This window comes from Danio rerio, chromosome 22, assembly GCF_052040795.2.
Source record: "Danio rerio strain M-AB ecotype USA chromosome 22, GRCz13ab, whole genome shotgun sequence".
Classification (NCBI taxonomy): Eukaryota; Metazoa; Chordata; class Actinopteri; order Cypriniformes; family Danionidae; genus Danio; species Danio rerio.
In genome coordinates, this window is record NC_141042.1 from 10,646,495 (window position 1) to 10,669,951 (window position 23,457).

At 35.3% G+C, this 23,457-nt stretch overlaps 2 protein-coding genes across 5 annotated transcripts; both read right to left on the reverse strand.

The window, feature by feature from the left end:
* Positions 1–452: 452 nt before the first annotated feature.
* On the reverse strand, positions 453–9,533 carry LOC108181084 (uncharacterized). 3 transcript variants are annotated; one of them, XM_087303999.1, is made up of 5 exons: positions 2,308–2,338; positions 1,769–2,098; positions 1,430–1,539; positions 1,231–1,333; positions 453–1,100 (listed from the first exon to the last, which is right to left on the reverse strand). In XM_087303999.1, exons 1-5 carry the CDS (start codon positions 2,312–2,314, stop codon positions 988–990), a joined length of 663 nt encoding a protein of 220 aa, XP_087160125.1. In that variant the 5' UTR covers positions 2,315–2,338; the 3' UTR covers positions 453–987. The 3 variants fall into 3 exon arrangements, with proteins under 3 accessions (XP_087160125.1, XP_087160126.1, XP_087160124.1); XM_087304000.1 differs by lacking the exon at positions 2,308–2,338 and adding an exon at positions 9,333–9,533 and having other exon boundaries at positions 1,231–1,539; XM_087303998.1 differs by having other exon boundaries at positions 1,231–1,539; positions 2,308–2,430.
* Positions 9,534–10,025: 492 nt separating this feature from the next.
* gls2b (glutaminase 2b (liver, mitochondrial)) lies at positions 10,026–23,360 on the reverse strand. 2 transcript variants are annotated; one of them, XR_015521212.1, is made up of 18 exons: positions 22,266–23,360; positions 22,053–22,152; positions 18,833–18,954; positions 18,608–18,737; positions 18,458–18,537; positions 17,707–17,870; positions 17,012–17,070; positions 16,626–16,655; positions 16,065–16,123; positions 15,918–15,984; positions 14,300–14,350; positions 14,051–14,227; positions 11,430–11,561; positions 11,248–11,329; positions 11,030–11,091; positions 10,861–10,937; positions 10,709–10,772; positions 10,026–10,455 (listed from the first exon to the last, which is right to left on the reverse strand). XR_015521212.1 is itself a non-coding variant. In NM_001083825.2 (18 exon segments), coding segments are annotated over 18 exon segments (1,818 nt in total). In that variant the 5' UTR covers positions 22,451–22,540; the 3' UTR covers positions 10,029–10,289.
* Positions 23,361–23,457: the final 97 nt, after the last annotated feature.

Sequence of the window (23,457 nt, forward strand, 5' to 3'; positions counted from 1 at the left end):
TAAAGTAAAAAACAACAATGGATCAACGCTCTATATCTATCAGCCACCAGAGGTCAGCAAAACGTCAGAAAAGTGTTTGACTCCAAAGGACAGACCCACAGACTCTAATGAGATCCAAAAATGGAATTCACCAACAATTTTCTCTGCCTGAAATGGTTTCAAAACATCAAGTGTTTCTTTACTATGTTGGACACAAAAGAAGATACTTTCAAGAATGTTGATAATGAGCACTGTGAAAAATGCATTCCTTCAGGGCAGCTTTCTAAAGCAGGAATGCATCAAGGCACGCCTGAATCCAATTGTCTGAAGTCAGAAATTTCCTTCTCCTGACTGAATTTAAAAGCCAGCACAGATGTATAATTGGCTGTCTTTGCTATTTTACAATCTTGTGTGTTCAGATTCTGACAGTTATGTAATAAATATGGCATCTGGAAGCTCAACTTGGGTGTCATTTTGTGTGCACTGTAAATGTACGTTTTATGAACAACGTATTGTAATTTTGATTTCCACTTTCTAGCGAGAAGTAATAGTAGTAAGTAAAAGTATTCACTAAATTATCACCTAAGCTTTCAGTCGTTTGTTGTAGATGAATAAACCCTTGTATTGTCCAAGAAGACTGTCTGAGATGCCTTTGTGCACAAACACTGCCTCCAGAGTTCCTGCATGTTAGGGCAAATTCAGAAAATAACAACCAGTCAGCTGCCAAAGCTTTCAGATGCAGCCAATGGAAGTCAATGTATCCGACAGTCTGCAAATTATTTTCTTTCTTTTTTTTTTGTTGTTGTTCAACAAGAGAAAGAAACTGAAACAGGTTTGGAAAATGCCTATGGTGAGTAAATTGTATTAAAAAAAAAAACATTTTGAGTACTAGACACCAGCTTGAAGTTAAGATCCAACATTGAAAGACATAAAGTATTGGTCCAGTATTGGTCAAATTAATGTCAAATTCTCCAGCACGATACTCTAGTTGACGGTATTATAATTTTGTCATTCTGAAATCAAATTTGACATAATAAATACTGTAATTAGAGCGACAGCCTTCATGCCCAACACAGCGTAAATCAATGAAGGAATCACATCATCAAACGGACTGTATAATTCTGGGGAAAGAAGAAAAACACACCAGTTAAATCTCCTGATAAAGAAACTAAAGACTATTCATCTAAATTACCTCCCAATATATTACTAAACAGTATAGTTGTGATAAAGATGATGCAAGTGATTGAATACCTTTATCTGTTCCACAGAGTTGACTGATGTCCAGATGTGTAGTGTGGGTTTTGATGGTGTCATTGACCACACAGCTGTAGGTGCTTTTATCCTGATATTCCACCTCCAGAGGTAGAGAGAGGCTAATACTAAGATCAGACACACTGATGCTGGACAATACACTGTTTCCTTTGTACCAGGAGAGACTCACAGCACTTACATTCAACACTGAACACAACAGCGAACATCTGGAGTCTGATGATGATGAGTTGGAGGAAGAGTTGGATGAAGAGTTTGAATATGTGCTGATAATGACAGGAACAGGAAGAACTAAAAAACATAAAGTACAATACTTAATTAGTTATAAAGTAATTGAGCAAATGTAGAGTTGAGCATATTTTATCTGTGCTACTTCTGACAGATTCTGGATATAATTGCAAATTTAGGAAATGTATTTCTGCATCTCTATTCTTTAAAGGTTACACCTGTAGAATTTCTTTATGTACCAGAAAGTATTCAAAAAAAATAAATCAGTGTGTCAGAGTGACGTTGAACTCACCATAAACAGCAACATTGAATTTCTTGTATGAATTTGCTCTTCTACTGCTGATTATGTTTAGCTTATAAGGGCCAGAGTGTTCATTTCTGATGTCTGTGATGGTCAGAGATCCAGTTTGACTGTCTATCTTGAGTCTTTCTCCAAATGTTACATTACTGTCAAACATGTCAATGTTCTGTCTGTACATTTCAGCGATACGAGTCTCTCGAGGTCCAAACATCCACAGAATCTGATCAGTTCTCTGTACTTCAGTAACACCAGTGTTTAAAGTGACAGAATCTCCCTCAGTCACTGATACTGACTTGAATTCATCTGTAGCACCAAAAACACCTGAAACACATATATGAAAAATTTATTTGACTGAGCTATTTCACTTTTATGGTTCATTTATTAACCTATTGTCTTTTCAACAGTAACTGTACAGTATGTTAACTATATGCAATATGTGTTTTGACACAAATCAGTCAAAGTGGCAAATTAGAATAAATTAGACATATAAGATTACTTGCGCTGTAAACGATAAGTGACAAACATCTTACCTTCCATAGGAATGAAGAAGATTAAACCCAACATGTAGCATAACATCTTTGAAGAGTGACTGGCATGACTGTGGTTTCAGTTCTCAGAGCATACGGTGAAGATTCAGCCAATGACTGCTCATACTTTTGCAAGGAAGTCAAAATTAAGCTTAAAATGACGTTTCAAAGACCACTTTGAAGCCAAAAATATGTTTGTTTTCATACTGACAATGAATTGGTTCAATGTACCAAATTTATTACAAATCTTGTATTTTACTCTCACCTTAATTTTTTGAATAAAAAATATTTAAATTTTATTTTTGCACTCTTTAATCTGACAGTTTGCAATGTCTACTGACGTAGGCTAAGATGTAAATGCATGTAGCCTACAAGTGTAAACACCCATCATGTTCAAATATAACATCACCAACCTAAGCAGAACAGTACTGTTGTAAGCACTGTGGTCTGATTAAACTTTTGTGAGAGGTTTGCAAATGCACGAGGTCAAAGTGTAAGCTCTGGTTGCTTTCTCATCACCACAAACTCACTTTCCGTTTCTTGCTAACATACAGTTTTAAAGAACCCAAAGCTGTCTCCACTTACATGAAATACTACTATATTTGCTATCTTTTTATCAAAAATATCATTGACAATTTCGTTCAGTGGCATCTTCTGCAGGTCAAGTCGCCAGTAGATGGCAGTAAATTAATTAAAATATGATTTAATTAAAAAAGCTAAATTTACAAAAGAAAACAAATCGGTGATATTTAAGACATTTTATACCTTTTATACACGTGTCTTTATTAAGATGTGAAACTAAACATAATTATGGACAGAACTACAAATATTTACAAAACGTTGTGAGGTAGCTACGTTAATAAGCTTTTGTTGACACTTACCGTTCTGGTAGCTTAATACCCAGATAGCAAAATACACTCGGGCCAGTTCCGGCTAGATTGTCGCCTGCCGGAGACTTACCCCTCGGCCCAACTTCGGCTGCCGGACTCGGGCCGGATGCCTGTGGACTCACTGCCCGATTCCGGCCCGAATCAAGCGGGCCAGATGCGGCGGCCGTAAGCGAGCCGACGCTGCGCATCCGCGCCGGAATCGGCGCGAGGGTAATAAGCGCTGCGGCCCGGAGCTGGCGCGACTCCGTATTTATACACCTTATAAAACCTTTGGTATTACGTTGGTACTTGATATATGGTATTACAACCATTTGAATTTATATAACAGCAAACACAGGCTATAATGTAAACACAAAGTGTAAGCACTGCGTTTAACCTTTGAATAAAGTGCAAACTGCATACATATTCTGTAACGAAAATAATCAGACAAATGACAAAATAAATAAATGTTAAACGTTTATTGATAGCAAGAAAACAAATAGTACTAAAATTTTATAAATAATTTTGTAGTGCACAAGAATATCAATATAAAAACAACAATAAAACAACACAAAGACACACAGAAAGATTTAAACAAAAAATCTAAAAATTACACACAAACACAGATGTTTTTAAAACAACCCTGTTTTCCCAATAGACTTGAATTAAAAATTTGTAAAAAACAGCTAAATTTTATATAAACCTAAATATAGAAACCAATTTAAGATATAGCAAGAAACATCTTAAAAATACCAATGACAATCCGTAAAATATCCAAGTCAAACTTGTAAAAAGTACTGCAGAATTCTGAAGAAACATCTTGAAACATTTTTAATAAAACATTAAAATAATAATAAACAAACAAGTCAAACTTATTTTTAAATAAACTTGGACAAAATCAATTGCACAAACAGCAAGACATGAGTGAGATGATTATACATTTCATATATATACACGTCTTGTGCAATTTTATATTTATAATTTTATTTGTATTACGTTTATTAAAAATGTATCAAGATGTTTCTTCAGAATTTGGCGCACACACATACATACATACATACCATACATATACACACACACACACACATATATATATATATATACATATACATATATATATATATATATATATATATAAATGCAAATGAAAGAAACAAATTGTTCAAGTATCAGGGAACATCTTAATACACTTAAAATGTTGTTTAAAAAATAAAATAGTGATGTAGACATTTGACACATTAGCTTTCTCTTCTTTCTTCCTCCATCCCTGTCAGGGGCAAGTTGTAGCTACCTTGTAATGCATTTTTCCACTTCTTTATCAGTGGCGTGGTATGGACATTTGTCCTCGCTCCATCTGTGATTAAAAGATAAACAGATAATTAGTAGTGAGCAAGTACTAATGTAAAAAAAAGAAAAAATTAGGAAAAAAGTAGGCTACCTACGAAGCAAAAAAAAAAAAAAAAAAACAATAAAAAAAACAAATAAACTTAAAACACTTTGAAATTAGCAAGAGCTTGAACTTACCAGTTTCTTCATTTGTTCGGGCTGCTCCTTTAGTTGATTTTCAAGCTTTTCCAACTCAAATTGGCCAAAGGAAGGTCAAATGTGTTTACATCTGGAATTTCATCACGTCTGTTTTGGTTTTGTGAGAATCAGGCCCAGCTGCTGCTTTATGACGTTGCATGATTTTAAAACTTCAGTCAGTCGTGCTAAAAAAGAAAAATAACAGATTAGTATAAATCAACCTGTAGCTTATTCTCATACAACTTCTGTAAATACAACAGTGGGTTAGACACTGCTGATATTCTCTAGTTGATCTTTACTTTCTAGCTGCATTAAACCTTAACAAATTTAGTGATGTCTTCAATTCTTACAAAGACATCACGAGATGCAATAAGTTCTGTCTTGATCTCAAACTGCACTAGAACAAAGACTGTAAATGTTCATAGGTGTACTGCAGGAGTGTCCAAACTTTTTGGGCCGAGGGCCAGATGCAAAAAAACAAACGTTGTAGCGGGGCAAATTTTACATACATCACACAGACACGTGTATATATATATACATATATATACATATACATATATATACATATACATATATACAGTTGAAGTCAGAATTGTTAGCCCCCCTAAATTATTAGCCACCGTTTATTTTTTCCCCAATTTCTGTTTAACGGAGAGTTAAACATTTTTTTCCACACATTTCTAAACATAAGTTTTAGTAACTCATTTCTAATAACTGATTTATTTTATCTTTGCCATGATGACAGTAAATAATATTTGACTAGATATTTAAGACACTTCTATACAGCTTAAAGTGACATTTAAAGGCTTAACTAGGTTAATCAAGTTAACTAGTCAAGTTAAGGTAATTAGGCAAGTTATTTTATAACAATGGTTTGTTCTGAAGACTTAAGGGGCTAATAATTTTGACCTTAAAATGGTTCATAAAAAAAATTCAACCGCTTTTTATTCTAGCCGAAATAAAACATAAGTCTTTCTCCAAAAGAAAAAATATTATCAGACATACTGTAAAAATGTTCTTGCTCTGTTAAACATCATTTGGGAAATATTTAAAAAAGAAGAAATAAATCAATGAGGGGCTAATAATTCAGACTTCAACTGTGTGTAGATAGATAGATAGATAGATAGACAGACAGACAGACAGATAGATAGATAGATAGATACATCATAACAAGAACTGCTGCTTAATTGAATGCATGTAATAGCGACACCCGGTGGTTATTTATTGAATTACGTTCATTTTTGTATAGCGGGCCAGATTCTATTGATATTTATAAAAAGCCTCGCGGGCCGTAGTTTGGACACGCCTGGTGTACTGGAATGTACAGTATCTGTGCATGTTGATGGTGGTCTTAAGAATTCTGCCATAGTCATTGATGGTGATGGTACTTGTGGTGCTGCATTGATTTCTGAAATCTTCATACCTGCCTTTTATCCAGCCTCTTTGTTCCAAGTAATTTTTCTTCATCATGGTATAGATGTGTCTATACTGTCCCTTAATCAGATACATTTACAAAACAAAACATCACTTTAGTATAGTGCCAGGGCAAAACTCACAGGTTGTAATAGATCAATGACATAATGTTGACAGTATGCGTTTAAAATAATTGCAAACAAACCTGTTCTGTCTTTAGATGTATGACAGGCGATCATCATCCTCATCTGTCTACCAGTCAGAAATCACAGTTGCGTGTGGATGTTTGAGTCGAGCTTCCTCATATGCATCTATAATAAAAAATCACATTGTTGTTAACCTCCCGTAAAGAAAAGTTCAAATCCTGAAATACTATCAAAGTTAATTAATGCATATAATACCTATAGTGTAAGTAATCAGTACACAGAAGGTTGCACAAGATTTATTCGGAGATTCATGCAGAGTGACAGCCTTATGAATCTGAGACATAGATTTGTAAGATGGTCAAGCACATGCATTATTCTGTACCCATGAAGATTAACCTACCATTGTGAAAAATGTTTGATGATGATAGCCAATAACAATAAACCATTTCAGCTGTTTGTGAAGCAATTAGTAATGTAATGTCTGAAAAGCTCAATCTATGTTGAAAATGTATCGGCAGTTTACAGCTTATAATGGACTTTTAGCACACAACTATAACATGCCTATTCACGTTCAAAAGAGTGTGCCATTGACTTCTTTGGTCGTGATGTGCTGCAAAATGATCTCACTAACCTTTGTTAAACAAGAACAATAAGACTTAACCAACAAATATTGTTACCCATTCATTTAAATCAGAATTTATCACTGTCAATAACATAAAAAAAACATCAAAATCTGCTTTAAGACGTTCAGTTTTACATTAACTGACCATTACAGCTTGAACAAAAGATATAATTGATTCACATAGGCTAACACATATGAATTAAAGTGCATAGTAATATATTTCTCTTGGATAATTTAAAGAGAATAGTAAACAGTCGAGTTTCGATCATTTTCGTGACTAACTGCATAAACAAGATAAACAATAATATTTTATTAATCCAAAACGATTAGTTTTTATTTACACAATCACAGAATTAATACTGTTGGATAAGTATACGCCTGTAAAATGATTTTTTTCAACATCCACGGTACTTAATAATGTTAAATCAGGAAAAAAACACGTTTTGCCAAGTTAGTTAATGGATTCGTCTACAGAAACTTTCTTTAACGCAAAGTTAGAATACACACAAATTCATTTCATGTTTCTTTAAAATAATTAAAATAGTTTTCAGTTACTACACACGTTACAATCTAACATTGTGTAAAAGGAAAAGGAACTTTCAGACGTGTTTGTAACTGTTAGCGTTAGCATACATTAGCTCCAGTCGTGTTTCTTAAAGCAAGTTACATTTCGTATCAAACTGTTTTACATTACTAAACACTGTTACAACCAAACACCGTGGAAATGTTGTAAGCTCTAAATTCGCTAATTATACAGAACACAAGCAGTAAAAAGCTTACCTTTCTGACCGGAATCCAAATGAAATTTTTGAAAAACCAAACTTTTTCTTCTTGTGATCTTCGTGCCATGGTGGTTGACAACCAGCTTTTTGGAGCATTACCGCCACCGTCTGGATTGGAGTTTGGATCAGGAGTTTAGTAACGCATGTGTTTATTACAAGTGTGCCGCAAGCCTACGTTCGAGTGAAGGTTTCGGCCGTTAGATCGCCCCCTGGGGGCTGGCTGCAGTACAAGTCATAAAGCCCGCCTCCTCCGTGTTAATGAAGGAGACTTGAGCCCAAATAAAAAAAAATATTACACTTGCAATATAATGTCCCGAAAGATAGTCGTGGTCGATTAAGGCACTGGTTATTGTGCTGAAATAGGTGCAGATCTTCATTTTTGTAAACAGTTTGTTTTTAGCAGTAATTTAATGCTGGGCGTGTCATCGTGATTGTTAGCTGTGATTGACAGTTTCTCAAAGCGCGGCGTCTGAGCTTCGGCAGGAGACTGAAGTAGACTGAAATGTTATTATTCGATTTCTGTGTTATTTTACCATGACAAAATGAGTTCAGCAGTAAACTATAGTTTCTGACATACATGATCCTGGTGGAACACTGTTTATTCGCTAAGTTCAGGGCTTTTTTCGGGCTTTATTAGTTTGCTGATACACGCCTAGCCACCCAAATAGCAAAACACAGTTCCGGCTAGATTCTCGCCTGCCGGAGACTTATCTCTTAGAGCTCAGACTGACTAATGTTACCTCTGCTGGACCTACTCCGGATGCCTGGACTCACTGCCCGATTCCAGTCCGAGTCAATCGAGCCAGATGCGGCGGCCGAGCGAGCCGGCGCTGCCGCATGCGAGCCGGAATCAGCCCGCGACGCCGCGAGTAAGTTATGCGCTGCAGCCCGGAGCTGGCGCGATTAAATATATAAAACCCTCATATTTGTTAACGTTATTACATCCATTTGTGTTGATATGACAGCAAACGCATGCTGAGAAGTTCGGGGGGCGTAGTTGATTTTACATAAAGCGTTTGATTGGAAGCTCGACTCTGCTCATTTTCGCGGCTCCTCCTCTGGCTCCATCAGACAATCTTTCTGCGCATGTCTGGCTCCAATTTCAGCAGTCTTTTGCGACAGTTTGTGCCCGTCAAGCAGGCGTTTTGCCCTCAAGGCGTTCAATGGGAAAAAGGGCTGTCGCGTCGTCCATATTTTTTACAGTCATTGGTTTATTATGAAACCAACTTCTGCTTTAAAAAAAACAGTCAGCACAGGAGCGTGCTATCTCAAAAATAAGCGAATTTTACATAGTTTTTCTCTAGATGACATGTATAATCTATTTATAAATAATATTGTTTTGTTTGCGTCTAAACATTGCGACCATCCACACTAAATATTCTTTTTTTTTTTTTTTTTTTTGCTATCGTACCATGAATATTTTCTCAAATTATCATTAAACGTGGAGCTAACAGATTACTAGATAAAATAAGAACTTAATCGGTTGCCATCAGCCGAGTCCTTGCAAGAAGCGGCCAGGATATGGTTGACCGGAATCGGGCCAGTGCTTTACAGCCGCATCACAACCGCATGTGCGCGAGCGAGCTGCGGGCCGCACTCGGCCCGGATAACACTCGCCGATGCCGAGTCGGAGCCGGAGGCGCCGGGGGGCAGCCGAGCTCGGGCCGATTACTGCCTGCTATCTGGGTAGCCACAGCTTCCCTCTATTCTCTGAAGTAGAAGTCTATGACGTGATTTGCACATTCAACCTACTGTATTTCTGTGTAATTTTATTAATAACAGCCTTCTTGCAAGCTGTTAAGACAGATTATTAAGTTTGGTGTTGCCGCCATTGCTATCGAGTTGTTTTGATTTTGCGCGGTTAATTTCTTGCAAGGAGAGCAATTGGATTGGACATCATTTTCAGGTAATTTTCAAACGTTCATATTTTAGCGAATTTTTTAGAGAGCCTCAATTTTTTTAAAATTTAATATATTTGTCGTTTTGATAATTTAAAATTAGTATAAAATAAAAAACCTAAACATTTTAAATGCGAAAAAAATAAATACCAGATTAAAACGTTAAACAAAACGCTGCTTAGACATTATTGAAACCAGCCTAACCATGCAGGCTGGAAATCCTGTGTCCAGCTTAAATCAGGCTGGTTTTAGTTGGTCATTTTTCAGCCTGACCAGGCTGGAAATGGCCAAACCCCTCTTAAACCAGGCTGGTCAACCTGCTAAAACCAGCCAACCAGCTTAGGCTGGTTTAAGCTGTTTTTTCAGCAGTGATAAAAAACCCCAAAATATTTTAAATGTGAAAAAAAATCTTGGATATTAGATTAAAACATAAATACCCACTGCTTAAACATATTTGAAGATACCAATCGTTTTTGGATATTTGGTTTTATTTGTCAGACACTGTACATTGTGCATTGCTGTACATTTTTCACTAAGATAACAGGTATGTCCCAAATAATTTACAAAGATCTTTTACATATTATAAATCTTATATTATATATATATATAAATCTTTATAATATTTACAAATCAAAATAGAAAAAAGTGAACTCTAGAGAGATACTTTAATAAATGTACCCTAATTTTGCACATATTTTCATGAAATCAACTAGTTCATTAGTTTGATAGATTCACAGCAGATTACACCCCAGAGATGAGCATTTGGATGGCTGACTAAGATCTTCTGTGTCAGTCTGAGACGTTTGTGGGCTGTAGGTCTGCTCATACTCCTCCAGGATCTTCACAACATCCTTTTGCCCGAACTGCATGGCATCGTCTCGAGGAATATTTCCCCACCTGAATGACAGAGGTTAGTTTTAGATCTGATGGATTAGCTAAAGGTAAGCAAATAAAGAAACAATAATCGGTAACACTTTATTTTAATGGTCCATTTGAGTATTAGTAGACTGTCTGCTTAATATCTGCTGATACTGCTCCTTGCCCAACAGTCTGCTCATAATCTAATGAGAATTAGTTTGCATGTAGATGCAATGTAACTTATATTCAACAAACAGACCAGCAAAATAAAGTGTGACCCAATAATCTTTACCGGTCTTTCACAAAAGGGTTGACTTTGCAGGCCTGTATTAAAAATAGCACAACATCCACGTGACCTAAAACAGAGCAGACATGAAAGCCAAATTGGATTGAAGAATAAATAAACCACATAAATATGCTTCACATTTACAGGAAAAAGTCTACCTTCAGCAGCAGCTACGTGAAGAGGTGTACGAGAGTCATAGTCCCTCAACTCCATATTCATTGATGACAGGGCAAACCTGATGGAGAAAACAGGAGACAAGTAAATAATGCACATTTTGGTAGCAGTCAGAAACTGACAGTGAAAAAGTTGAGAGTGGCATAAAGTAACCTCCTCAGAGCTGAAACATCTCCACTGTGGGCCGCAAACATCAGATTCACCACCGACTTGTTCTACAAGAAGCAGTATTTAATTTGTTTATTACTCAAGGCTTACAACTTATCTAAAAATAGCTTAAAATTAGGCATTTCACAGGCTTTTGGTGTTTATTATTGGAGTTTAGTTTCAAACTGTGTTAATGTGAAAGCTGTAGTTTACTCTGTCATCACCAGACTGCCTGCGAGGGTCCTGTTTCCTCAGAAAATGCCTCAGATTGTCATAATTGTGGAAGTTGAACAAAGACACCAGTTCCTAGTTAAAAGGAAAGTTAAGGTATTACTTTTTTATAATCAAAACTATAGTGTGGAATTAAAAATTAGATAATAAACTAGCAGAGCAATGAATGAAACACCTGACAGAAGCGAATTCCACGAACACTGTTCCCGACTTTGTCCACAGGGGGCGACCAACACATGACACCCATCACATTCGGCACCACCAGAAGAACTGCACCCGACACACCAGATTTAGCAGGTAATCCAACCTGACATGTATTGAAATGTAACAATATACAAGAAGTGTTATTTTAACAAATTCTTAGTATTTTATTACACAAAAGGCAATCATATATTGTTTAGATATTCTTAGAAATCTAAGTATAGATTCATGTGTACATATTGGACCCTATCATACACCCGGCGCAATAAGGTGCATAACATGTATTGCACGATTTGTTGCTATTTTTTAGACCAGCGCAACAGTAATTTTAATGTTCTGCGCTAGGTTGTTTAAATAGCAAATTCATTGTTAAAGCACATTGTTGGCGCATTGCTATTTTAAAAACTCAAACGGAACGCACCAATAACCAAATGGTAGGCTGCTCGACCATCCAGCTCAGAGCGTGTTAGTTGTGACTATGCAGGAATTAAAGGATTAAAATGCTAAAAAAATATATTATTTTCTACATAAATATAAAAAACACTGCCTCCATGCTTTCTTCACCTCGAGGGGCTTTTTCAGTTTATCCATGACAGTTTGCATTTGTATAATGTTTTTATTATTGGCAGTAATATTTATTATATGCAAATTTATATTTGCTTTAATTAAAAATAAGTTTACATCTGTCCATCTGTCGGGATTTGTTTACGTATGCATCACCATATGGGGCATTAGAATTGGTGTTTGGATATAACCTGGGCCAAATGAAATCTGTGGACATGTTTTGCTATTTCTTTAATTTCTTTAACTTCTCGAATTTTTTTTTTTGATTTATGTGGAATGATTTTGGCAGAATCATAACAAACTTAATATATGAAATAAAAAATAATACCTTTAAAACTTTTATGTAATATTTGCAAATCCAATTTGATCTACTTTTTTGGTAAACAAAGTCTCTCACATAATTTCTCTTATATCTTATATAAGTTTACCGTATTATATATCTACTAAAAGTTTCCCAAGGATGGGTTACGGCTGGAAGGGCATCCGCTGCGTAAAAACTTGCTGGATAAGTTGGCGGTTCATTCCGCTGTGGCGACCCCAGATTAATAAAGGGACTAAGCCGACAAAAAAATGAATGAATGAATATCTACTAAAAGGCAGATAATATTACTTTACAAACTGTATTGTAAATAAATCTAAATAAAATGTTTATATTACTCAATAATATACTGAAATACAAAAGTAAATAAATAGACTTAATCATGGGCAAAAAATCTGCGAAAATCTGCGAGTTTCTGTGCGCGCAGATTCTATGTGGGCCTAGATATATAACTTTTGACCACACTTCGTTATTGTTCATTTATTTGTTTATTGAAATTCAATAATTTAAATAAAACTGAATTTAGAAATAGTTTTGAAACAAATCTTTGTGCTTAACAAACAAAATTAAATATGTAGGCTGATGGATGTTTCAGTGGAGTGCGTACAATACTGTTTCCTTATCCAAAAGTAAAGGAGTAAAGAGTCATAGTAAAGTAAAGAGAAATTAAAGAGGCTGAATGGAGAAGGCTCATTCTTTTTCCTTGCTCTGCGGATGGTTTGTTTTAAATGTTTTCTTACTAGTGAAGCCTTCAGTTTTTGAGAAGAAGTCTGCCATGTAAATAGCAGATGTACCATGGCGCAACAAAACTAACTCCTAAAGTGAATGGGAGATGGGACTCTGATTGGTTTAATACACATTGTACTGAAAACACACCCATTACCCAATAAGAGAATAGGCTCAACCCTGTTAGACCATGCGCCGTGGTGCAGAGCGTATTTTTCCATCCTTAAAATAGAAACAGTGGGTTTCAGATACGCCCCTAATACTTTTGTGCCATGCGCTTTAGACTTTACGCCTAGATCGTTAAAATAGAGCCCAATATCTTTGCGAGGTTTACCTAATGCATATAATTGAATAATTATAGTCATTCAACCCTTTTCCTGGAGATCCACCTTCTTGCAGAGTTTAGGTGCAACTTTGATCAAACACACCTGCCTTTAATTACTAAGTGCTCATTCAGATCCTACTAAGTGGGTTTAGTTGTGTTTGGTCAGGGTTGGAGCTGAACTTTGCAGCAAGGTAGATCACCAAGAATAGGGTTGAGCACTCCTATCATATATTATCTATCTGAAACATGCTAGCGTTAGCAATAATATGTACTAGCAGCTGCCTAGCAACACTGTAGACTTGTAGAACCATGTAAAAGCCACCCAGAGTACCCTAGAAATGACACAAAACACTCTAGCAACTGCACAATATCCTTGAAACTCCCTAAAATACACTAGCAACAGCCTAGTAATCATCTAGCATAGCCTGGCAAACATATAGAAAGACCCCATGCCTATAGCAACATCAAAGCAAACATCCAGAATACCCAAGCTACCACCCTGGCAACTGGAGGCAACACTCTAGCAACTTCTTGAAAAACCTAAGCAACTGCCCAGCAACCAAATATTAAACATTGCCAACAAAATAAGCCAAAACAACCAATTAACCATCTATCAAAAAGTAGTATAATATGCAGTGTGACAGTCAGTTCAATTACTCACATGGAAAGCGAACTGTCCCGAGTAGTCGTACATCCCACAGGAGTGCATGAGACTGAGTGTGTTTCGAACAGCTTCTGTGCTCAAAACTCTCTCTCCCGTGATTGGACAAATTCCACCATTCGCTAATGTGGCGGCCATTACGCTGCCCGACTCGCAGGTGACCTCTATGGCGCACAACTATGAGGAACAGAATGTAAAGTCTTACTGGATTGTTAAGTCCAACAATGGACAAGCGAAAACTGGGCTTACCTGGAAATAAAAATCCAGCGCGTCGATCATTTCCACTCCATCAGGAAAACACTGTAAAGAAGATTGTCACAGTTGCATTTGCATTTAAAAAATCTAATTTTGGGCAAAAACAATGAGAATGTTTTCATCCACCTATTTTTATAAGCATTTTCGATTTTTTTGTTTGTGTGTAAAAAATGCTTCATGGAAACACCAAGATGTGCATACATTTTGAAAATGAACAATCTAAAACTGATTTTTTTTTTACACAAAAGGCAATCATATATTGTTTTGACCAGAGATGCCCAAACTACAGCCCACGGACCAAACTTGGCCCATGGTAACCTTTGATTTGGCCTGCCATCCCCTCTGAGAAGAAAGGGAGAATGATGGGAAGGTTGGAGCACATGCCTTCAACAGAGATTGACATTCCTGATTTTAATGTAACATTTTGTCTGTTTGTTCAATTGTTGAGCAACAAATGTTGTGCATGAATCAGATTTTAAAAAATGCAAATACTGTTCCTCGAAGGATTATCGATGAGTAGGCCCACAGATTTCCGCAGAATTTTAGCCCATCATTGAGTCTCTGTATTTACTTGTGTAAATGTGTGTAAATTTATATTCAGTTTTTAAAATAAATTTCACTAATATTATTGTGATATAATAAAAGTAATAATTAAAATGTTCATATGATTTATTTACAATACAGTTTGTAAAGTAATATTTTTGTCTTTTAGTAGATATATTATACGAGAGACTTGCTTTGTTTACCAAATACGTGGATCTAATTGTATTTGCATTGTAAACATTAAATAAAAGTTTTTAAAATGTATCACTTTTTATTTCATATTTTAAGCTTTTAGTTATGATACTCCTAGCATCATTCTAAATATATCCACAGGTTTTTTATAAAATTCTCTGCAGAGATAGCAAAAAATGTCCTCTGATTCCGTCTGGCCCTATCTATGAGCAAATCAAGGCAATGGCAGGTGCAGCTTGACTTGTGTATTCAGCATTTAATACCATTCCGTTATAAATGAGATTGTTTATGTTTTTTTATTGTAAGAAGTATAACATGTAAAAAAAAAAATATATATATATAATATTTTCTATTTATTATAAAATATTAATAAATTAGGTGATTACCATGGCAACTTTATTGTAATATTTTGGTATATTTACTTTCAGGCCACCACTTTCAATGAAGTTTGGTTTTTGGTCCTTTATTAGAAAAAGTTTGGGCACCCCCGGTTTAAACATTTTTAGAGTAGGTTAAACTTTTTATTTGCGCATCTTTTGAAATGTTGTTTTGGTATAAACTGCATTAGCCAAAGTTCCTCTTTAAAGTGATTCTCTCTTATTAACTCTCAGAACTGACTTGAGTATCCATGCTCCCATAATACTCTCTTCACTAGTAATTTATTGTGTAAGAAAGAAGGCCCCCAGTGGTTTCCTCTAGCACAGTAAATTAATTTCTCTTTTTGATATTTGGCTTCAGTTTATCAGGAAGTGAACATTTTGACTCACTGGATGGAAACAATGTTTTTTTGCAAATGTTTTAAGTGATATTCCAGTTTTGCACATAATTTTAGTTAGCATCTTTGGATGGAAACGTAGCTATTGTTAGCTTAAGTAACCTTTTTCTCTTTTAGGTAGTATCCTATTGCATAGTTTCTGTCTCCTGTCTCCTTTTCTGACTGGAACCTGTTCAAACAAAATCAGATGAGTCAATAGTGAGTCAACAGGTGGAAACAAGCTTAGAATATCAAACTAATAAGACATACGTTGCGTTGCTGAAGCCCACGTACTCACTGCCTGTCATCTTCTTAACAAAGTCCATTACCTAAAATTGAGACCCAACAAAATCAGTGCAACTACCAAATTTGAAATAGCATCTGGTCTATTTAATGAAAAAGTTCACAGACACATACACTATTAAAATTTAAAGTACTGCGAAGAATCGTAAATGGGTTTTTATAAATTATGATGTAAATGAATAACAATTGATTCCCTCAACAATGTTTTAGCGGTATGAAGAACAATTTCACAATCTAAAGCAAATATTTTCAAGACAAAGAATCTTTTATTATGGAATTAAAGTGTCCCAAATAAACAGATAATTTTTAAAAAAGGTAAATAACATTGACTTTATGATATAGCAAAAAGGTGGTGTGCACTACTTTTTTGGCTGTACAGATGAATAGGCCTTGTTCCAATTAAGTATAATTTTTGGTCCAATAAAGAACACATATAAGTTATAAATGTAATAAAGGCATGCTGGAATTTATCAGAGTTTTAGTTTTTGGCAAATCAATCTTTTGTAAAATGAAAAGAATCCTACTTACATAGTCAAACTTCTCTGCCTTGTTGACACCCTGCTCGCCAGAAAGAAAAATAAAAGCAAAACTTTTTTTAATTGTGGGTGACTTGTGCATTCTAGCTAGTACTGTTGAACTCTGAAAAACCTAGAAAGCATCAGTTTCACACATGCAGTATAAAGGCCACTTTTACTGGTCTGGATCCAGTCCAGTAATACTCATACAGTAGCTTCACAAGGTCAGGCTACACTGGCACTCCAGACCATTTGCTTTGAGCTGGAATTCGGGTCAAAGTTTTGTGAGATTAAATGAACTCCTGGTCAAGCCAGCATGTCGATGTGTGTATCGTGTTTGTTTTGGTACGTGAGTCTTGTTCTATTTGAACTCTTGGTTTTGATTTCTCTGATGTTTACCTTGATAAGTGAACTGATGACAATCGCTCCAGCATTGACCATGGGATTGTGAGGTTTATCTAAAAACAGAAATTATTCACGTTATTTTATTCAACATGAGCTACTTAAAACATAAAACATTATTTAAATATATTTTTCTTCAGACGTTTTTCTATCCATCCGGGTGAATTTTCTTCATCCACTGGTTACCCAAGGGTCCATTTTGGGCCCTATGTTGTTTTCATTGTTCAAGTTGCCCATGCCATGGGTTATACTTTTAGAAAACACAAATTCTCTTTTCATTGCTATGCAGATGATGTTCAAAAGTATCTACCCATCAAAACTAGTGACAAAGGCTCAGTCAAGTCTTTACTTAATAGTTTGAGAGATCCTAAAGAGTGGTTGGACTGTAAACTGTGAGGTACATACGTGAAAAGTATAAGATATAAGCACAAAATTGCAAGTAGCTCTAAGTAAAAAAAATGTGGAGAAAAAGTATGTTATTGCGCTTAGTCAGAATTCTGAATTTACATTTTCAGACTTGTTGGAAATGTTAATTAATTTTATATGCCAATTGCCTGTTTAGATTCTTCTATTTTTTAAAGAATAATATCAGAAATATGAAGTATTCAGACATTACAGCCTAGCAGAAAACAGCTAACTTTTCCATCCTCTTGGTTGTTTATATGATAACCCAATCTAATTTTCTCATCCACCTTCTTCATCCAGTGAGAGTTTGTTGAATTTGAATCCGCTGGGCTCTTTTCCCACATACTGATGCACATGCTCCGTCCCGTGTTCATGTACAGCGATGGCGTATTCCAGCGGCTTCACACATGACTGCAGGCAGAACGGCACTTTTGTATCTCCCACCGAGTGCCTGAAATCAAAGAGGGGATTTAAAACTTGAAATTAGGGCTGCATGATATTGGAAAAATCAAATATTGCGATTTATTTTTATTCTGCGATAGGAATACAATTTACCTAGATGTGCTGAATAACTATTTGGAAAGAATATTTATCATTTTAGATTAATTGGCATGATTCTGTAGGGGGGTGCATATCAATAAAATATAGGAAACACTCTACAGGCATTAATAAATTCAATAAAGAAATAAATACTAATTAAATAAAAAGTGTTTGATTGTTGAATAATCAAATAATAAAATGTAAAATAATACTGCATCATCTTTGTTTTATAAACAATTAAATTGTTATTAATTTGTCAAAGTTACAAATGCCAAAACTCTTAGGCCTGAATGCTTTTAAAACCCTCAAACAGTCACAGGCCTCAAAAACACTTGTGAAATGATCAACTATAAAATTTAGACTTAACATTGTGTATACTTGCGAGGTGATTATTGTAAATGATCACGTTGTGAAATCGATGCTAAAACAATATATTGTAAAGCCCTATTCAGAATATTCGCAAATGTCTGGAGGCCGTGTTTCGTTTTATCAATTTACCTTTGTCCATCCACTGTGCACAATGAGACGCCCCAAAGATCAGGACTAAACTTGGTTAGATGGGGAATGTATTTCGCAACCTAAAAAAAAAACTAAATGAGTACTATTCAATTAAGTACATAAAGTGAGGTAAGAAAATACACATCTTACCTGTCCATCTTGTTGCAGTTTTGATGTGTAATAAATGTGATTGATGATGTCCATAAATGCCTCAAATTCAGGAATGATGAACTTTCGTCTGAAAGCGAGACTCAGGAGAACAATGTTGCCACTTGCACATCTGTATAACGTCAGAAACTTTTGCAACTTAGTCACTATATAAATACACTTATTTTTGTAGGAAATTTGTTTTGTTTTAAAACACAATATACTCGCTTTTTGAATAGCTCGCGGTCCATCATGACTTCACCAGTCGAATCTCGGACAGCTCTGCGAATTTTTTCCATACAGTCTCGTAATCTTGGATCAGAAGTCAGCAATCCGGTGCTTTTCAAAGCCTGTAAGATACGGAAAATACTGTTCTTTCTCTTCATTATAAAAATGCTCACATTCATGATAACTATACCAAAAATAATAATAATAATAATAATAATAATAATAATAAAGGTTTTAATACATTTAGACAAATCGCAGAATCCACACCACAGCTATAACAGTAACGTAACAGTTTATAGCTCCTAGAATGTTCTTTTTAAAGGTTTGTAGATTGTTACAATGTTCCCCAAATTCTTTACTTCGATATTATTAACACACAGTCAGTATCTTCCAGCAAATAAAATTATACAAGCACAATCATATAGTCTCAGAAATAAATGAGAGCTGTATCTGTGGGAATACATTTCAAAAGATTCACATTTGTTCCTTAATATTAGTTCCTAAAACTTTGAGGTACCATTATGGAACAAATGTGTATCTTTTGCAAAGGTACCACCCCAGAGACAGCTCTACTATTTTTATATATGAGAATGTATAGAGGAATAAATAAGACTTTTGTCCATTAATGTGTAAAAATGTTTAGATTTGGCAGGGTACCCAGTTTACTCGGCACCAAAGAAGGATAACTTCAGCACAGTCCAGGCCTGTAGCCAGCCTGGTCAAAAGGGTGTTTTTTTTCTCAAAAAGTTGGCCTTTTTGCAGTTATACGCCTCAGTTTCTTTTCAATTATGAGGTTTAAATACTGCATTTTAGTGACATTTTAGGCACTATTTTTTTGGCTGAATCAGCTTGTCGGATGGTCATCACAACCAAACTTTTTTATGTACCAAAACATATTCCTAAACAATTAGAATAAAGAAATATGAAAAATACTTATTTTAAAAATATAAATGTTTAAAAATACAAATGCTATGTAAAAATACAATTTTATTACACCATATCCTTTGAAAGAAATTAATCTATTGTCATTTATTAGGCAAATAACAAACTGGCCAGCACATTTAACTTCACTTAGTCTAGAGTTTGGCAATTTGAATAAGAAAAATTAAAGCATAATAATGTAGAGTTTCACGATTTTTCTAGGCTCTCGTGTAAAAAAAAGTACATTTAAAAATTCAAGGATAACAACAATATATTGCCAAATTACTAAAATAATCATGAATAATAATAATTCCTTACATTTATATAGCGCTTTTCTGGGCACTCAAAGCGCTTAACACAATGGGGGGAATCTCCTCATCCACCACCAGTGTGCAACATTCACCTGGATGACACAACAGCAGCCATTTGCGCCAAAACGCACACCACACACCAGCTGATTGGTGGAGAGGAGACAGAGTGATTAGGCCAATTATGATATGGGGAGGGTTAGGAGGCCATGATGGACAGACGCCAGTGGGCAGATTTGGCCCTACTCTTCTTCGAAGGACATCCTTGGATTTTTAATGACCACAGAGAGTCAGGACCTCGGTTTAACTTCTCATCCAAAAACGGCGCTCACTGAGCAGTATAGAGTCCCTGTCACTATACTGGGGCATTAGGATCAACACAGACCGCAGGTTGGGCGCCCTCTGCTGGCCTCACTAACACCACTTCCTGCAGCAACCTAGCTTTCCCATGTGGTTTCCCATCCAGTTACTGACTTAGCTTCAGTGGGTGACCATGTGAGAGTTGCAGAGAGCTAGCTGCCAGTTATATTAATTTTAATATTAATTTAAAATTCAATTTAATTTTAATATGGGATGCTTTTGGTGCTTCACACCTTTTTATTCGTCTTTTTAGTTTCAAGAATAAGGATCAAGATTTCGAATAAAAGCTACCTGTAAATGTTTTCTCTATTTAACAACAATACAGTGGGTCAGGGGTGAAAGATGACTTCACTTGCATCAGATTATGTGTTCTTGCACAGCTGGATGTTGGACTCATGAAAAATAATTGTTTGTATAGGCCAAAACTGATTAGCTGAAGTCACAACAGCCAACAGAGGATTCCACTTGGTCTTAAAGCCTTTTTTGATGAATTATTTTTACAATTTATGATGACATCATACAAATGATATGAAGTATGAAGTTGAAGTCAGAATTATTAGCCCCTCTGAATTATTAGCCCCCCTGTTTATTTTTTTCACAATTTCTGTTTAACGGAGAGCAGATTTGTTTAGGTTAACTAGGCAGGTTAGGGTAATTAGGCAACTTATTGTATAACAACGGTTTGTTCTGTAGACAATCAAAAAATATAGCTTAAAGGGGCTAATAATTTTGACCTTAAAATGGATTTTAAAAATTAAACACTGCTTTAATTTTAACCAAATTAAAACAAATAAGACTTTCTCCAGAAGAAAAAAATATTTTCAGTGATACTGTGAAAGTTTCCTTGCTCCGTTAAACATAATTTAGGAAATATTTAAACAAAAAAAAATCAAAGGGAGGCTAATACTTCTGACTTAAACAGTATGAGACAAATTCTTGACTTTGTCAGTGAGTGGTGGGTCTTTCGAACCACCCGAAAGCCCCCCTGGCTAGGGGCCTGCAGTCTGTGTATAAAATAACCTGCAGGGAGCGTTCTAGGAAAATTATTTTTAGGTCGTGGAAATGATAACCTAAAAATAACCATGAGGGAATGTTATGTATAGGTTATTCAAAACAACAACCCTGCAATTAAACAAAAAATAAAATTAAACCTCTAAAGAGTATTCACATAAGGTTACGTGTTTGGTTCTACAGAAAAAGTCATCAAATGGGAACAAAAAATTAATGTTAGGGAAATGTTACATTGTTGGAGATATTGTTGAAATCACTTCTAGAAGGATTATTTCTAGCTAATGAATGATAAATTCATTGACAGCCATTTAACATTTAAATACAACACAGAAACACAGACAATCAACCTGGTAACTATGCAAGATTTTTTTATCTAAAAATAAAAAGGTCATTAGATTTCATGTAAACATAAGCATCTGTACATTTATACATTATATTATATGTTATTAGCCTGTCCTTTGGTGGTCATGTGCTAGACCAGCATCAAAACTTTCCTTACCAACAAATGCAGGCAAATTTCAGCAGAGAAAGGGGCATTTTTTGACCTTGAATATATTTATTACACAACCCCATGATGACTCATGTTATATGTGTGTGTTTGTGTCAATGAAAAAACTCACAGCAGTGAAATGAGACACGGGAACTTTCTCCGCTCCTTCAGTTATAGTGTAGAAGAGCATGTCCTCCAGTCCAGAGAAGAGATCTTTATTCGTCATATTTCTGCTTTCATAAGATAAGTCCATACATGCTAGTCTCTTGTAACCTGTTTAAAGACAGTCTATACGCTACATTTTTATGTATATGTATTTTTATCCGATATAAAAGTGACTCACGCTTTTGATTTAGGTTGATCCGCGGATGCCGCCTCAGTAAACTTGCTGCTCACGTTAACCCGCGAAAATAAACTTAACGGCCTTCTGACTACATTCGGACTCCTCACGCTAATTTTTACGGCATCTTTCGACAGTAAACCAATAAATCCAATATTGGGTAGTCGCAGGGTCCTTAAAGAAAACATATTCCAGTTTCTTATTCCAGGAGCTAAAACGGTGATCTCAATGTTGTTCTCGTGGCTAATGAATAACGGTGTCCGCGTCCGGGTCTCGTGCGTCTGTTTGTACTGAGCCGCGTCGACAGGTGCGCGAGGGTCACTTTATCAGCGCTGACGTCGACTGATAGTTTACAGTCACACATTACTGAATAACTTACTCTATCAAAACAACAGGGGCTGCAGTGACCTCCTGGCTCCTGTCATGATGTTGAGTTTTTTTTAAAGAGGTTTCCATGCTCTTTGCTGAATTTATTCACATATTAAACCCACATGGAAAAAAAACTATAGTTATGGCTACCTTAATAGGCCTTCTTTCTGAACTGTAGTAAAGTGTATTATAGGCTATTGTATACATTATTTACAAACCTTTGTTAATGAATCCTACATGAACACTTTATATTTATAAATCATTTGAATCTACTAGAAGCTCACTGACTTTGATTCTGGGGATTTTAGGCTTTGTTTGCATATAGATTATCTTGAAATACACATTTTAGTTACTTTAAAACTGGACATAACATTTTAAAGTCGAAAAAGTTGAACTCTCTAATTTCATTTATATCCAAAAGACCGTTTACCCCCTAGACTAACTTCTAGTGTGACAAACTAATTCTCAAGTTGCCTATAATAATTACAAAAATCTAAAAATGTATAATTACATGGTCAGTTTAGAAGAATATAACCATTTTATTCATTAAGAAATCATTTTAAGACTTATTAATAGTTTAATGTGTGCAAAATGGTTAATTATTCTTTTTTAATGGGACAGACTCACTGTCTAATGAATCTATCTATCTAACAGCTAGTAGGAAAATATAGTAAAGTTTAGGTAAAATCTTAGATAATTACCATGTCTTTATTTTATCAAAATTGCTGTAGCTATATGTTTTTGTGGGTGAATTGATTAGCCTTCCATGTTATAATTCTTAAATTATATAATAATTATAACAAATACCACAAATAAACTAGTTCAG

Excerpts from the sequence above, each read along its gene's own strand:
- LOC108181084 (XM_087303998.1), bottom strand. The coding sequence starts at position 2,353 with ATGTTATGCTACATGTTGGGTTTAATCTTCTTCATTCCTATGGAAG. Across the intron at positions 1,540-1,768 it reads ATTCAATGTTGCTGTTTATG|TTCTTCCTGTTCCTGTCATT; the intron begins GTGAGTTCAACG and ends TATGTTTTTTAG. Across the intron at positions 1,101-1,230 it reads ACTCTGTGGAACAGATAAAG|AATTATACAGTCCGTTTGAT; the intron begins GTATTCAATCAC and ends TTCTTTCCCCAG.